General features: G+C 48.0%; 1 protein-coding gene across 1 annotated transcript in view; it reads right to left on the bottom strand.

The window, feature by feature from the left end:
* Positions 1 to 16354, bottom strand: part of CDCP1 (CUB domain containing protein 1) — a 54768-nt gene extending 38414 nt beyond the window's left edge. Inside the window, exon 1 of the mRNA XM_038566690.1 lies at positions 16233 to 16354. Within this exon, the coding sequence (XP_038422618.1) occupies positions 16233 to 16314 (82 nt within the window). The 5' untranslated portion in view covers positions 16315 to 16354. The remainder of the gene's footprint in view (positions 1 to 16232) is intronic.
* Between the last annotated feature and the right edge of the window lie 220 nt (positions 16355 to 16574).

The raw sequence follows: 16574 nt of genomic DNA, 5'->3' as shown, positions 1-16574 counted from the left end.
CTCTGGGAGACAGGTATTAACAAGGAAGGAAAAACTCTGGGGTACTGGAAGTACACACACACACACACACACATAAATATGTATGCATGTATATACATATGGAAAATGTATCAAGCTGTACACTTTTTATGTATTTTTATGCCTCAAAAAAAGTTTTTAATCTCCCACCCCCAAAAGGCTATTTGAAACCTGCCCTGATGAGAGACTCAAACCCTCTACCCCGGCCTCCTTCTGTCCTCCTGGGCATGCACCAAACCTCTTCTGAGTCCCTCTTTGTGCTTGCAGAGTGCTGAGTACCAGCTCTTGTCCACAAACAATTCAAAATCTCTGCCCTCCAGGTCTTAGGCTCTTGCAGAGTTTCACACTTCTGGCTACAACAAACTGTTTTTTTTTTTTTTTTTTTAGATTTTTATTTATTTATTCCTGAGAGACACAAATAGAAACAGAGACATAGAGGGAGAAGCAGGCTTCATGCAGGGGGCCTGATGTGGGACTCAATCCCAGGACTCCAGGATCATGCCCTGGGCTGAAGGCAGACGCTAAACCACCGAGCCACCCAGGCACCCCAACAAACTGTTGTTTATTCAACTCCGAAGAAGGAGGATGAAAACCTGTTGGGCTCTGATTGAAGCCTGAGTAGTGGTCTGAACCTGGTGTGCAATGAGTTAGGCTTGTGCATCCATGTGGGAGGGACGCTGTGGGGTGTGCCAAGACTTCCTTTGAGGGTAGGGTTGGAAGCAGATGTGCTGGTAGGTACATGTTACAAAGCAAGGCTTGGGACCATAGGGGTGCTTCACTTAATTGTGGTAAAAAATAAAAAAGGGAAGAGAGTACTCATCCTTCCACTACCCACAAATAAACCCCACATACATTCTTCTTTTTTTCCTCCTCCTCCTCTTCTTCTTCTTTTTCTTTTTCTTTCTTCTTCTTCTTCTTCTCCTTCTTCTTCTTCTTCTTCTTCTTCTTCTTCTTCTTCTTCTTCTTCTTCTTCTTCTTCTTCTTCTTCTTCGATTTATTTATTTAAGAGAGAGAGTATGCAGGGAGGGCAGAGGGAGAGAAGAAGACTCTGCTAAGTGCAGAGCCTGATATAAGGCTCAAACTCACAATCCTGAGATCATGACCTGAGCCAAAATCAAGAGTCAGATGCTCAACCAATTGAAGCACTCAGGTGCTCTGGAGCTTTCCCTTCTGAGCTGAGTTACCATTATGGTACTTGTCAAGTGGACTGCTTGTCTGGAAGTGTACATCAATGAGGATGTCCAAACACATTGTATTTACTGTAAAACTTTAGTGTCCAGATGCTGGAAGGTGACAGGGAGACAGGTGAGTGGGTCAGAGGGAAGGTGATGATGTGGTCAAGAGAGCTAATGACTGGTCATCTCACCTGGCCCAGTGGGCAGAGCAAGAGTAAGAAGAGTATCCTCTGATGAAACCCAGAAACCAAGGAGAGAGCCAGCGGGAAGCCTGTCCCTAACACCCCAAGAGTCCAGAAATGTTAGGCTGTGTAGGGGCTGGCCAAAGCTAAGGGCTGGTGGAGGGTGGCCTCTGGGAATGATGGCAATAACTTACCACCTTCATGTGTTCAATATTTGCCACGTACTGGGTACTTTCTCTATATATCCTTTTGGTAAACTGTTCACATTCACAGCTGGGAAGATGCATTGCTGAGATTCAAACCCAGGACTGCCTGACTCCAAAGCCCAGGCATGCCTGCTACTCCAAGATATCACACTCAAGGTCACAGGCTGCTGGGTAGGTTTGGGGTAAACCAAGCATTTGCCCCAACCCCGTCCAGGGAGGGGTCTGCTTCAGTTATAGCACTCAGCACCACCAACACAGAGAGAAGTGTCATGTTTGCTTTTCCAACACCCACTCTGAATATCAACACTACCCTTTGCCCTGGTGTCCAGGCCCCTGTGACACAGGCTGTGTTCTATAGGTAGGCAGGAGCCTAGTCATCCAAAACAAGCCTGTTTGCCCCGTTTGAGCCCCTTTCTTGGCCTGTCATTTTGCCCCTCAGAGCCCTGATCCCAATTCTCCTCATGAATGACAAGTCCTAGGCAAAGAATGATGTCCACTCACCCTGCCATCTCTGACATCTTACCACCTCCTTCCCTACCTTTATTCCTGATACTCTGGCAGGGATCTACTCTGTGTTTATCACAGTCTGGAGGGTGACCACCAGCTGACTCACCCCTCACTCCAACCTTGCTGCAACCAGAAGGACAGACAGCAGCATGTGCAGCCAGGGGATGTCAGCTGTCACCAAGTGGCAGCTGAGAGGGGGGGTGAAATGGATTTTTGGGGGGCCTTAGGTCTACCAGTTTCTTGACTGCAAAAGCCCAAACTCTTGGTTATTCATGGGGATATAACTAGAGAGAGTGCATGTATCACCATTGCAGAAGCCAGGGCAGCCTACAGGGAATACAACCTTCTGTTTGAATCTCTCATTTTAGTGATTAGGGATCAGTGCCTCTTGCTGTTATTGATGTTTCCAGCATTCTTAAAGGGTAAGGGGGTGTCAACACAAGTCTCTGGATGAGGCTATCTCAAATGACCACAGGCCAGGTCAATAAAGTGATTTCTTTGGCACACCAGGTGGCCCAGGGTAAAATAGCTCAGCGAAGGAAGGCTGCACATTCCCGGAAATCTTTGGGGCCAGACAGGCATATGTTTTCCTCACCTTGGGGCTAGGACAGCTTCCAAGAAGTGTTATGTCAATGAGGAGGGCCATTATAGGATACATTACATCATTACATCAGAAGGTGGTGATTATAGGAGGTGTCAACAAGATTATGGAAGATGTCTCATCACTGAGGAGGACCACTATAAGAGAACGGTGGTTGTTACGGAAAAGTGTTATGTCCACAAGGAGGTATGTTACAGAAGATATTGACATGGCAGGTCTTAAACCAATAAGAATGGATATTATAGGGGTTCAACCATCATGGAAAAAGTTACATCAACAAGGCTAGGTGTATTGACACCTGGACAGTGCCAGTATTGGGACTAGCCAGTGATCTTAAGGTAATCATGCTAAACATTCAGGGAGATAAAAAAACAGCATTGAGGGATCAAGAATACCAAGATGAGGGTTTTGAGGAGCCTGGCCCCAAAACACATTGTGTTGGCAGGTGGAAGAAAAAAGCAGATGGTTATTCCTGAAAGGGAGAGAAGACACTGTGGTTCTGAGCACTTTGCATTTCATGAGCCACATTCCTTCTGTACAACAGGAGTTGATCCTACTGTTAAGTGTTATTATCAGGAAGTAAGAGGAGGATGGGAACAAAACCAGCTAGAAATTCCCAGAGCAACAGGGCATTTAATCCTCATTCAACTACATTTTGTTTTGCTTCTAGAGCTGGTTCCAGTTATAAATCATACATTGAAGGATCATGATTTTTTTTTTTAAAGTTTTAAAATTCCAGTTAGTTAACGCATAGTGTAATATTAGTTGCAGGTATACAATATAGTGGTTTAACACTTCCATACAATACTGGGTGCTCATCGAGACAAATGCGCTCCTTAATCCCCTTCACCTACTTCACTCATTCCGCCCCCCCCCCCCCCCCGCCTCCCCTTCCCTCTGGTAACCATCAGTTTATTCTCTATAGTAGAGTCTCTTTCTTGGTGTGTCTCTCTCTTTTTTTCTTTCCCCTTTGCTTGTTTGTTTTGTTTTTTAAATTCCACATATGAGTGAAATCATACGGTATTTGTCTTTCCCTGGCTGACTTGTTTCACTTAACATGGTATTCTCTAGCTCCATCAATGTTTTGTAAATGGCAAGATTTCACTCTTTTTTATGACTGAGTAATATTCCATTGTGTGTGTGGTATCTATAGATATCTATATCTCTACCATATCTTCTTTACCTATTTATCAATCGATGGATACTTGAGCTGCTTCCATAATTTAGCTGTTGTAGATACTACTGCTGTAAACATCAGGGTGCTTGTATCTCTTTGAATTAGCGCTTTTGTATTGTTTGGGTGAATACCTAGTAGTATGATTGCTGGATCCTAGGGTAGTTCTATTTTTAGCTTTTTGAGGGACTTCCATACTGTTTTCCAGAGTGGCTGCACCAGTTTGCATTCCCACCAACGGTGCAAGAGGGTTCCCCTTTCTCTGCATCCTCGCCAACACCTGTCGTTTCTCGTGGTTTTGATTTAAGTCATTCTGATAGGTGTAAGGTGGTATTTCACTGTAGTTTTGATTTGCCTTTCCCTGATGACGAGTGATATTGAGCATCTTTTCATGTGTCTGTTGGCCATCTGGATGTTGAAGGATCACCTTTAATTACATTTTTCCAGATAACGGATCAGTTAGCAAGTTGTCTTGCTAACTGGTGGGAAGGTTGCTCTGGAAATGTCAAAACAACACTGTGGGATTGTTAATGAATGACAGAGCCAACCTCACGGTTTGTTGTGATGTCCCACAGACCTCAGACACCAGAACACCTTGTCTTCCTCCTTCTCTTTTCCTGCCTATGAGAGCTAGTCTCCATCCCCAAACTTCACTGCAGTTTTTATACATATATCTTTCAAGTGTACTTATCACATTGGACAGTGTCTCAAACTCAGCTTTTGGGCCGCAGGCAGAGTAAATGAGGAAAAGCCAACATGGAGTATTTGCGGAATCAGAGGGTGCATGCTCTACTAAATACTTTGTGATTCAGCTTTATTTCAAAACACATCAAGCCGAGACCTCTTATTTGCAGCCCCCAGTTTACATGTTTGAATCCCTTTTAGATGGTGAGTCCCTGCAGAGCAAGGGACTCAAGTTTCCTACCTCTGTATATCTACCATCTAGCACAGGGGCCCTGCAAGGTCTGTGGAATGGTTGGGACTTATTACTAAATGGCTTAAGGCTGGACAAGATTTTTCAAAGACTTCCTAGGCAAAAATCAAATTCTCTAGGCCTGCTCAGTACTAGACTCTAAGAGTGCATTGGGGGAGAAATGCAGCAATTTGCTCTTCAAGAAAAGTTGCTCCAAGTGGAGAAGGTGGCTTTCGTCATTAGTTCCCTAATTCCTAGTGACAGGAATTTTTACTGTCCTTTACTGCAATCTTTCTACACAACCAAATTCTTGCAGGAAGCAACTGTAGGCTTCATGCAGACAGTATCTATATTCACAAGATCTGTTTTTTTTTAATCTTTTTTTTAATTTAAGATTTTTATTTATTTATTCATGAGAGATAGAGAGAAAGAGAGAGAGAGAGAGAGAGAGGCAGAGACACAGGCAGAGGGAGAAGCAGGCTCCATGCAGGGAGCCTGACGTGGGACTCGATCCCAGGTCTCTAGGATCACGCCCTGGACTGAAGGCAGCGCTAAACCGCTGAGCCACCCGGACTGCCCACAAGATCTGTTTTTTAACAAAACTATTGATCGCTGATGCATACCTGGCTTTGCATTTTTTTAAATTTAGAATTATTATTATTTTTAAAAGATTTTATTTATTTATTTGACAGAGAAAGAGCGCACAAGCAGGGGGAGTGGCAGGCAGAGGAAGAGAGAGAAGCAGATTCCCCACTGAGCAGGGAGCCCAATATGGGGCTGGATCCCAGGACCCTGAGACCATGACCTGAGCCAAAGGCAGATGCTTAGCCGACTGAACCACCCAAGTGCCCTAAAATTATTTTTAAAGAAAACTTTGGTGATAGAAGGCTAAAGGCCAATCAATGGTTGCCTGGAAATTGACTGCAGAGGGGTCTGGAGGAACTTTGCAGGGTGGTAGGGATGTTATCCTGCATTTGACAGGACTCATGGAATAGTGCCATTGTGATTGGTGAATCTTCTGCTGTGTATTTTAGAGCTTAATTTTATAGCTTTATTTTATATCTTAATAAGGCTGAAAGATATCTTTTACATTTATATAAATAATACATGAAGCACAAAGAAAAAACGAGTCTTTTGATCAGTAAAAAAGCCTTACTTTTATCTTGAATCTACAGGCGCAACCACTGATACCAGCTTCTTGTGTGTCCTTACACAGGGAATCTGTGAATATGTAAGATATATCTATATGCCACCCTGATTATATTTCATTTCATTTTCTTTTGCCAAAGGCAACATGCTATACTCACTGTTCTGAATCTTACGTTTTTTTTGTCCATAATATATCTTGATGTCACTCCACATCAGTATATTAAAAGCTACCCAATTGCCTTAAATGGCTACATAGCATTCTACTGTTGCGATGTACCATGATCTATTTAACCAGGCTTCTAACGATGGACATTTGGGTTTTTCCCAGTCTCTAGCTACCAGGACAAGGAGCTTATCTAGATGCTTACCTAGAGTTTCAAGGTGCCAGTGACACATACCTTCCCTGGGTCCCAGGGTCCTGGCTTGAACTTGGATTGTATTCCCCACACAGGCACAGACCAGGGAGGCTGGAAGATGTTGATGCAAGTGTTCAGTGATGGTCTGTAAGACGACCCAAGCACTGTTTACAATTTGAAAACGTCTTCCATGTTCTGACAAGTTGAGAACTTGCTCCTGATAGATTTAGCCCAAGGCTGAAGTGCCTGATAAGATTGTCAGCAACTTCTAGGCTGGTTGGGTAATTCTTCATCTCTGGGAGGGGATTAAAGGCAGGGGTCCAGCTCTGCTTCCACAGCTTGGCAGGTCTCGGGGTATGACACCTGCTCACAAGAATAGCTATAATCCTCAGAAGCCTACTGGGGTGTTCTCATTCATTCCTCAGAGTAATTGAGCATGGCATTAAAGTTATATAAAACTGGTCTGGTCAGTTCCTTGGCTAACAAGAAATACACATACAATGTGTGTATGTGTGTGTAGGTGCTCACTTGCAATTTTTAAAAACTTGTTCTAGTGTCACTGACAATGACTTCTTTCAATTTTAAATCCAGCAGCTTCACTGCTAGGCACTTCCCATGAGATGCCCTCACACATGCCCAAAGTCAACTGTGCTGGGATAGAAACCCAAGCACAGCATGTGGTAGCAGAGGCCTGAGAACTACCTAAATGTCTCTCACGAGTGACCTGGTTACAGAGGCTATGGCTTGGTAGCTACATCCAGACTGTCTGCTCTTAAAAATCTCCAAGTTCTTCCTGGGCTCAAGTCAAATAATCAAATAATCAAAGAAATAGCAATTCTCATTAGCTGAGGAATCTGTTCCAGGCCAGACCCGGTGCTAAGTGATTTACAGACATGATTTCATTCTAACCTCCAGCTACCCACGAGGTGCTGCTGGGTCCCTGTTTGGAACTGAGGACATTGAGTCTTAAGGAGGCTAAGTAACTAGCCCAAGCCACTTAGTTAGGAGGTGGGGGAGTCAGGATTTGAACCAAGCTTTGCCCTATCCCAATGCTTGTCTGAATGAGATTGCTTCTGAGAAGCCAGCAGGTAACTGTGAGCCCATTAAGACCTCTGGCTCAAATCCTTCCATTTCTCTGCTCCCCTCTCCCTCTGCCAGTTTCCTGGGCCCTTGGGGATGCATGGTCTGAGGACGTGAGAAATGCAGAGGTGAGCAAGAACCCAGAAGCCAATGGTGACTGAGCAGTGCTGGGCTTATGACTTGGAGATGCTTCAAGGCCAGCTCCAGTCAGACTTGTCACATGGCGCTCAGCAGTGAGGACAGCCCATCACTACTGCTGAATCCTCCTGACGACCATGTTCGCAGCTGTCGGAGGCCTCCAGCAAAGCAGAGGCTTCCAGCAGGAGCAGCACATATAAGAGTGCCTCCCACTGCACTGCTGGCTCTTGGCCTCACCTCCATGGTGCTGTACCACTCCACACAAGAGCCAGGTGTCTATCTCGGTCCAGGAGATGCCACGAGCTCTTCCCATCAGGGCCTTTATCTCTGCATCCCTCATGATGTCTCTGGACCTCTCACCAAACATTTGCAAATGGTTTTCAGGTTCAACGCTGTTTTTAGCCAAACATTTCTGTTTGAAATAGCCTGATGTTCCTTCCACCAGATCAGCAGCAGAAGATAAGGTATCTGTTTGGATGAACAGCATGTGCCTGGACAGACACTATCCCAGGCCAGCTCCCAGCTGGACCACACATTATTGAGTGCTACAGAAGGCTCCTTGTGGCTTCAAGCTCTGTGTGGTATCGTGCATGGCCACGTGGCAGACCCGACACCCAAAACAACAGCTTAACTTATGCTCCATGTGATTTTTGGGACTCATAAAATTTGATGAAACTCATTTCTGGAGACTATGTTCTATCATCCCAGACACAGGCAGCAGATTGGTACTTCGCATATTTTTGTAGAAATGGCATATTTCACCCAGAATCCTCTGATCTTCTGTCACGGAGGGTCAGAAGTATCTGCACTTCACTTAAAACTTAAAGAAAGCTACATCGTCTGTGTTTATGGAAGGGTTTTATTTTATTCTTTCAAGATATTTCCAAATTTATTACTTAAAGATGCTCCTCCTGTGAAGTGGGGCATGTAATGGCTTTGGAGTCATAGTGCTGAGTGGTGTTTGCACTGGATGGCTGATGCAAGAGGACAGCCCCTCCCGGGCAAAGTCAGGCCAGTAAGGCCGTCAGAGGTGCCCCGGTCCTGGGCTCCTCTGCTCAGGAGAGATTCGAGAAGGGCAGATTACTTTTTGTAAGTCTAGCAGTTGAAGAAAGAACTTTTAATTTCATACAAGTTTGTGAAGCTCATCTCTGTAAGGCAAATTCTGATGTTCTATTGTGTTCTCTCACAGATTCCAGGATCACTATTTAGAGAAAACCAAAGCAAACCAAACCACCCAGTTAGGATACTGTGGGGGCAATATGGCTAAAATGGGGAGAACATACAGGACAATACAAAGTCCTTGTCACAATCATTACTGCCACCAGCAAACCGTCCACAGAGGGGGACTGTGCTGAGCCACCACGAGAGGCCAGGCACTTCATGGTGGGACTTCTTTCCTTCCAGTCTCTTTTCCTGAGCTCACATAAGATGGACAGAAAGATAGTAAGATGACATGAGTCATGTTTGCGTGCACATGCACACACAAACACACACGCACACAACTTTACTTCCTGCTTCCTTCACTGCATCACAAGCAAGTCCTCATCATTTTCTGGTGATTCCCTGGCAAGTTTCCAGGAGGGAGTTTGCATTCGGTGGATCCACTGCCAACCCCACCCAATGCTTCCTGAGCACAGGTTTCAGGGGACCAGCAGAGACTTAGCACATGTTCTATGCAGTGAAGGCCCCAGGTCCTGGTGAGAGGCCGAGGACCTGGATCACTAGGGAGGTCTCCTCTACCCTCTGCAGGAACACAGAGAGCTATGGTTCTCTCTGTCAATCCACATTCTCTTGTTTTCTACTCTCCAGGACCGAGCCTCCCTCTTCCTCCCCTTCTGTGTGATCTGCCTTGGATCTGGAGCCAGAAGACCCAAGGTTTAGAACTTCTGGCCCTTGGGACACCTGGGTGTCTCAGGGGTTGAGCATCTGTCTTTGGCTCAGGGCCTGATCCCAGAGTCCCAGGATCGAGTCCCACATCGGGCTCCCTCCATGGAGCCTGCTTCTCCCTCTGCCTCTCTGTGTGTGTCTCTCATGGATAAATAAACAAAATCTTAAAAAAAAAAACTACTTCCGGCCCTCAGCTCCTTCCAACAATGTGACCCAAAGAAGTCATCTAACTTCTGGAGCTTGTTGCCTCCTAAAAAGACTTGCTTGAGAGTTGACTTGGAGTACCCGTCTATTCATTCCACACATAATTTATTAAATGCCAGCCATGTGCCAGTCAGTTCCACCCGCTAAACTCATGGGGGTTGGATATGAACCGGTCTGATCTGTTCCTCCAACTCAGGGATCTCCAGGAGTCCACAGATCAGCTTTGGTTTAAATCAGATCATACAACATTAGGGCTGGTGCTTCCTCTTCATGGTCCAAATCCCTACATTAAAGATTGGAAAACCGGGACCTAGAGAGACGAGGCAACTTTTTCATGTCTGAAAGCTCACCGTTAACAAGACTTGAGGTCACCACCATGCGCCCCTGACTCTTAAGTCTGGTACTCTTCCTACCCTGCCCACTGCCTTGCCAATTGGACAAGGCTAACTTCTTCCAGGGTCACATCTGGACTACATTTCTGTCTCCTTTCCAGGGGGATGGGGCCATGCCACTGAGTTCTAGCCAAGAGAAAGGCAGCACAAAGGATGTGAAACAACCCCCACGCTCAGGCCATAAAACCCTCCCACGTGAGCCACTTTGCAGTCCTCTGTCTTCCATCAGTTTGATGTGGATGAGCCAGAAGGTGAAGGAGTCTGGGTTCTCATCACTGCTTGGAGAAGATCCCCTGTTTGGGATCTTAGATGAGCAATAAATACACACCTGATGTGGTCAAGGCATTACCCATGTTTGGGTTTTTGTGTTACAGCAGCTTAGAGTGTGTTATACCTTAACCATGAGACTCACCTATGAAAAAGTCAGTAAAAAACAAATCACTCTTCAGTGTCAACATGAGGTGCTATCAGAGCCACTATCTGCAGGACTCCTGGCAGGCTGAGTGCTTAGGGGAAAGTAGATACTTAGAAGGAAGTTAAAAACGTTTCTCTCCCCTAAAACTTATGGTTAGTTTGAACTGGAAAGACTAAAGGAAGGAGTAAACCCCAGCGTGGGGAGGTACCGAGTCTGCACTCTGGAACAAGTCTGCCCAGATTCACAGATCCGAGCCACCACTCATTAGCTGTGACCCTGGGCAGGTTATCTCACTTCTGTTACTCACTTCGCTCCATTTGTTCTTTGATACTTTCTATACAAATCCTTTGACCCAGTAATTCCCTCCTCCAGGAATTTCACTCACAGGTTAACTTGTCTATATGCCTAATGAAGTCAACTGCAAGTACGGTCACTGAAGCTCTGTTTATAAAAATAAAAGACCAGGGTGCCTGGCTGGCCCAGTGGGTTAAGCCTTTGGCTCAGGTCATGATCTCAGGGTTCTGGGATCAAGCCTCACGTTGGGCTCCACACTCAGTGGGGAGTCTGCTTTTCCCTCCCTCTGCTCACACGCGCTCTCTCTCTCTCTCTCTCTCTCAAATAAATAAGTAAAATCTTAAAAAAAAATTAAATAAATAAGAACAAAAGACTGGAAACAACCTACCAGTCAGGGGCTGGTGAAATATATCATGGTGCACCCATGACAAGGAATATTATGCAACCGGCAAAAAAATGTGTTCTAATCTGGAGTGAGCACGGGATGGACAAAATCACAAAAGATGAACAAAATCAAGCAGCATGTGAGACATATCCTATCCCATATACTATGGTTATGCTCCTGCTGTGTAAAGAAGGGAGGCACATACATTTGTAAGTGTGTACACGCATAGAATAGCTCAAGAACAATGCACAGGAAACCATGGCTGCCTCTGCGAGAAAGCCTGGGGTCGGTGGTGGACAGGGACGTACTTCTTCCCATGTGCCCTTTCCTACTCTTTGAATTTTTGTTACCATGTCCAGGTGTTTTCAAAGCACAGTCCTTAAATTCTTTGAATATTAAAAGCACATACACATCCCCAGAACAAATATGAACACAGCACTTGATAAGCGTTGCTTGTTTTGTTTTAAATGAAAAGACACGTCTGGAGCGCAGATGTGTAGTCCTCTGAGAGCACTAGCGAATGCTGCCTTCAGGAGCCCCACTGTGCAGAGGGGTTACGGCACACCAGTGACAGGAGCTGGGCTCTGCAGTCCGGCTACCTGGGCTGCCATCTCAGCACCACTACCTACCAGCTGGGTAACCCTGGGCAAGTTACTTGACCTCTCTGTGCTCAATACAGGGGTCTTCATGGGGGTACTTGCTTGAGGATGGAGAGGTAAAACACTAGCAGGTTTACTCAAGAGCACCTCCTCAATTTACATTTTCTCAGGAGAAAGCAGAGGAGTTGTTATTACTCAAACCTTGTTTCCTCCATCATAGTTCTTTCTGGGTGTCTATAGAGGAAACATGAATATTTACAGATTCAAACACAACATTTTAAACAAAATGGAACTCAGAAGGTCTCAATCTACAATGCAAATACAATAGGTGGAGTGTCAGGATCTAGTGGAGATGCCCCGAGTGCCTGTGGGGCGGGGGTACAGCAAGCTCCTACACACAAAGCAGCTGTCTGCAAAGAACCATATACACGGTTTGGCAATCCGGAAGTGATGTCTTATGTATTTCACACTGAATAAAATTGGGTGTTAATTATAGATGGGTGTCTTTCTGTGTTTCATTATGCTTTTGGACACTGTGTGTGTGTGGGGTTAGGTTGTCGTGCATTGGGTTGTTATTGTTTTTCCCATATGAAATAATGAAACATAGGGCATCAGTTAGTATTTTCATGCAGAATGCCTGGTTTTAAAGAATGAATTACTTACTGATGGTAAGCAAGCCATGCTGACATATAAAATATTCAGAAGAGTGGCTGGCACAGAGCAGATGCTCAATATGTGTTAGCTATGACAAGTAGTAGTTAGTGATTTTAAAAAATGATGTACTGAATACAAACCCAAGGCTAAAGGGAGATGAGGTAGCAAACTTGGCTCTCCTAGCCTGCTTGTCTAGAACGTTGCCAGCTGCCTGGGAGAAGGTGAAGGGCTAATTACAAGGCTGTCGGAAGTGGTTTGAAATAATTTGATTGTGGGATAATTTTTATAATTTAGAATGATAATTAGAGGGTATGAACTTTTCTTAATCACTCAGGTGGAGAGCCTTAGCCATGGGTCTCACACATCAGGGGTCCTGTCACCCCTACCGCCCCACCTACCTTGAGCTCAATCAGGAATCCTTCTGACCAGCAAACTCCATCCCCTCCCCGACCTAAACCCAAGTCAGAGTCCTAGGTAAGACTTGTGTTATAAGCCAGGGGATTCAGTTCTGGGTTTTTTTTTTTAAAGATTTTATTTATTTATTTGAGAGAGAGAGAGAGAGAGAGAGAGAGAGTGCAGACAAGTGGGGGGAAGGGCAGAGGGAGAGAGAGAGAGGCAGACTCCCTGTTGAACAGGGCTTGATCCCAGGACCCTGAGATCATCACCTGAAATGAAAGGCAGACACTTAACCGACTGAGCCACCCAGGCACCCCTGGGTTTTTGTTTGTTTGGTTAGTTTTTGGCAAAACAACAACAACAACAACAACAAAAACCACTGCTGGACTATTAGTACCATCTAGCTGGGGTGCCCCTAAGATTCTTGAACATCTGCCAACACTGTCAGACCCTGCTTGCTGAACTAGAGGGAGGAAAAGGCTTCTTCCATAGATGTCACTGAAACAGTGAGGATAGCCTGCGAGTGTGGAAACCACACACTCGCACACGCGGGCTGGAACGTACACCAGGACCACAGGATGAGCTCACCACAGGGCCAAAGGGGAGGAGGCGTCCAACCTCCCTAACATTTTCTCTACTTTTCACGCCGGGAATTCCATTTCTAGAGTTTCAGTGGGACAGAATCATCGAGAAAGTGCAGAATCATATAGTAAACAAGAACCTGTTCTCAGATATATCAAAATGGGATTATCCAGCTTATACTATTTTATAACTTCGACAACACAAAGATGACACCATTTTATGTCAGTATATGAACTGTGCTACGTAATTTTTAATGTCTTATCAAAATTGATACAAGTAGTCCCCTATCGTCGGACATGTTCTGTCTTTTTAGCAGGAAAAGTGGAAAGCAACCTACATGTCCAATGATGGGGGACTAGTTAAAGCCACACGATGGATGGCCCCAGTTTTGGCTTTACACACACACACACACACACACACACACAGATGATAAGATTGCACCAAAGTGACCAAGGTGCTTTGCTCACAGATTATTATTTTTTACTTTGGTTATACTTTTTACCAATTTTTCTACAATAAGTATATATTACTTGAAACATTGTAATTGCTGTTTTCAACTTCCTTCCCCTACCTTGAGAGCCTGGGAGAACCCCCAGAGGAGCACGCGTGGGGGCAGGGCAGGTCTTCGAGACAAAATGGCAGCATCTGAGGGGAGCCCGGAGGCCGATGGGCCAGCACCAGAGCACATCCCCACAGTCAGCAGAGCCGCGTCTGTGACCGTAAGTCACGGAGATCCGTGGGGGTGAGGGAGACTGCTCGGTCCTACCAGTTACACATTCCAGACAACAGCTGCCAGCTCCTCATTTGAATCTGAAGAATGATGAACACACACTCATCCAGGGTGAGTGAACACATGCCTTGACGTCTACTCACAGTTCTGACAAAAAACAATGGCGGCAAGAATGGGGTCGCTGGCCCAGACTCTGGTACCTCCGCAGTTCTCCAAAAGCCACCCCGGTTGAGGTTTTAACAAGGTTATGACTCCAGCTCAACCAGTTCTTCACTCGTGGAAGTGGGAGAGCAGCTGGTTACACCAAACCCACCCAAACACAGCACCCTGAGACACAGACACCCCTCTGCGGTTCAGCTCTGCAGGGACACCAAGTTCACTTTCACTCTGCTGAGTCTTTGCGTGGAAAGTTCAGAGATTTAAAAAACCAATCCACTGTGCGGGGCTCTCTGGCTTTCTCCACCTTTTCTGGACAGACTCCAGTGACTCCTCAAAGGCCCCGAACCCCTTAGGCCAGCTGCAGGACCTCAGGCAAGGCCCCTGCACCCCACAACAGCTCTAACCTCCAAGACGCAGCCCTCAGTTCGGCCCAGTGACCTGGCCACACAGAGCCAGGTCTGGGGACCACAGGAAGGATTTAAGAAAGTGAGCGGGTGGTTCCTAGGCCTCCCGGTGTTTACACCTGAACGTCAGGAACTTCCTGGAAGGAAGGGACTCTGCGGGAGCTTCCGGAGACCAAGATGGCAGCCTCTCCAGGCCACAGGGGAGCAGAGGAGGCGCATTCACAGAGGCCAGTCGGGGCCAGCCTGTCGTCTTTGTCATGAGTAATGCCTTAATTTACACCACATTCCTACCGGAGGAGTTCTGGTTGTCACAGACCATGCAAAACCTCTCAAACCATCCCGAGTTTCAGCACAGCTCCCAAGTGCGATTGGACACATGTATTTTTTCCTTCTCTCACACACAAGGCCACATGTTTTCACTAGCGAAATCACCTCTTTATTCTTAAACTGATTTTCGTCTCCAAAGGAAATCTGGAAAGTTAAGGCTGACGGGGAACGTGTATTACAGTAAACATGCATCCGTGCACCAGGTTTTAAATGAGGCCTTAAGACGTTCTATGGAATGTGCAGCAATGTCACCCCGATGCTGTCGGAGGAAGGAACCAGGAAGCCTTCCCGTGGGTGTATGATGGTGGCAGGTGCCAGAACGCCAAAGCTCAGCGCACCCGCTTGGTTGTTTTTTTTTTTTTTCTTCTTCTTCTTTTTGTTCCTTAATTTAATTCACACTAACCTACCCTCCTGCCAACTACACCCCCTCCCCCCTTAGGTGCAGCAAAGAATAATCAAAGGCCATAATCGCTTCCTGGACAGCTCTTTAAAAACCACAACACCTGCGCTAGTGAGGCCTCAAGTCCTTACACGGAGACCCCAGGTTCTTTGTGGCTCCGATGCCCGCAGGACCCGCAGGGCACCTCCCCGCAACCGGGATAACTGGAAACGCACACTCTCCTCGGGAGCGCCCCCTCGCCGACCCCCTTCGGCGGGCAAAGTGCAGGCGCGACTCCGACGCCGAGGCCGAGGCCGAGGCGGGGCGGGGCGCGGCGGGCCTGCGGCGCCCCCGAGGCACCAACGCCCGGCGGCCTTCCCCAGCCCCGCGCTTTCATTTTCAAATCAAAGTTCCCGAACTTCGGGGGAGCTGAGGACGGAGAGCGCGGGCCGGGGAAGCGGGGATCCGCCGGGCTACGGGGCGCCGAGTCACAGGTGTCTTGCACCTCCTCCCCGGCCCGGGCGACAGGACGGCTCGCTCCCCGCGCCTGCCCCCGCGCCCGCCCCCGCGCCCCCAGGTAAAGCCCCGGGCGCGCGGCAGGTCCCCGGGGCTCGGCGGGGCGCACGCACCCTATTTCCTCCTGCGCCGTCTGCGCGCGCGGCGCTCACCCCCCCCCCCCCCGCCGGGCTCCCCCGCCTCGGGGACACTCCCAGGTGCCGCGGCGCTCGGAACCAGGAGCGCACGGCCACCCCCCGACGCGGCGCGCCCCGGAGCCGGCGGTGCCGGGGACCCTGGCCGTCCAGTCAGGGCGTCCCGGCCGCGTCGCCGTCACCCGGACCCGGCATCCCTGGGCTCCGCGGGACCCCTCCTCCCCTCCTCGGGGGCCCGTCCCCGCTGCGCGCCACCCCGGGCCGCAGCGCACTCACCGGCTCGGCGCGGCAGGCGCCCGGCGCCCAGCAGCAGGACCCCCAGCAGCGCGAGCGCGACCCCGCACCTCTGGCCGCCCATGGCTCGGCGGCGCCTCGGCCTCGGCGGGAGATCGGCTCGGAGCGGCGGCCGCGGGCGCGCGGGCCTGGCACGGGCTGCGCTGCGCTCCGCCCCGGCTAGCTCACCTGCGCGCGGGCGGGCCGGCCTGGGCTCCGCCCTGCGCCCCGGAGCCCGAGCTGGCCCGGCCTGTCCCCTCCTCTGCCTCCTCCTCCCCTTCCCGCCGCAGCGCCCGCCCCTCCCTCCAGGGCGCGGGGACCTGTGGCCACTCTCCCGGGTAATTC

Source organism: Canis lupus, chromosome 20 (genome assembly GCF_011100685.1).
Source record: "Canis lupus familiaris isolate Mischka breed German Shepherd chromosome 20, alternate assembly UU_Cfam_GSD_1.0, whole genome shotgun sequence".
NCBI classification, from domain to species: Eukaryota; Metazoa; Chordata; class Mammalia; order Carnivora; family Canidae; genus Canis; species Canis lupus.
Note: the sequence above shows the minus strand (reverse complement) of the source record. Positions and strands in the feature narration are given on the sequence as shown.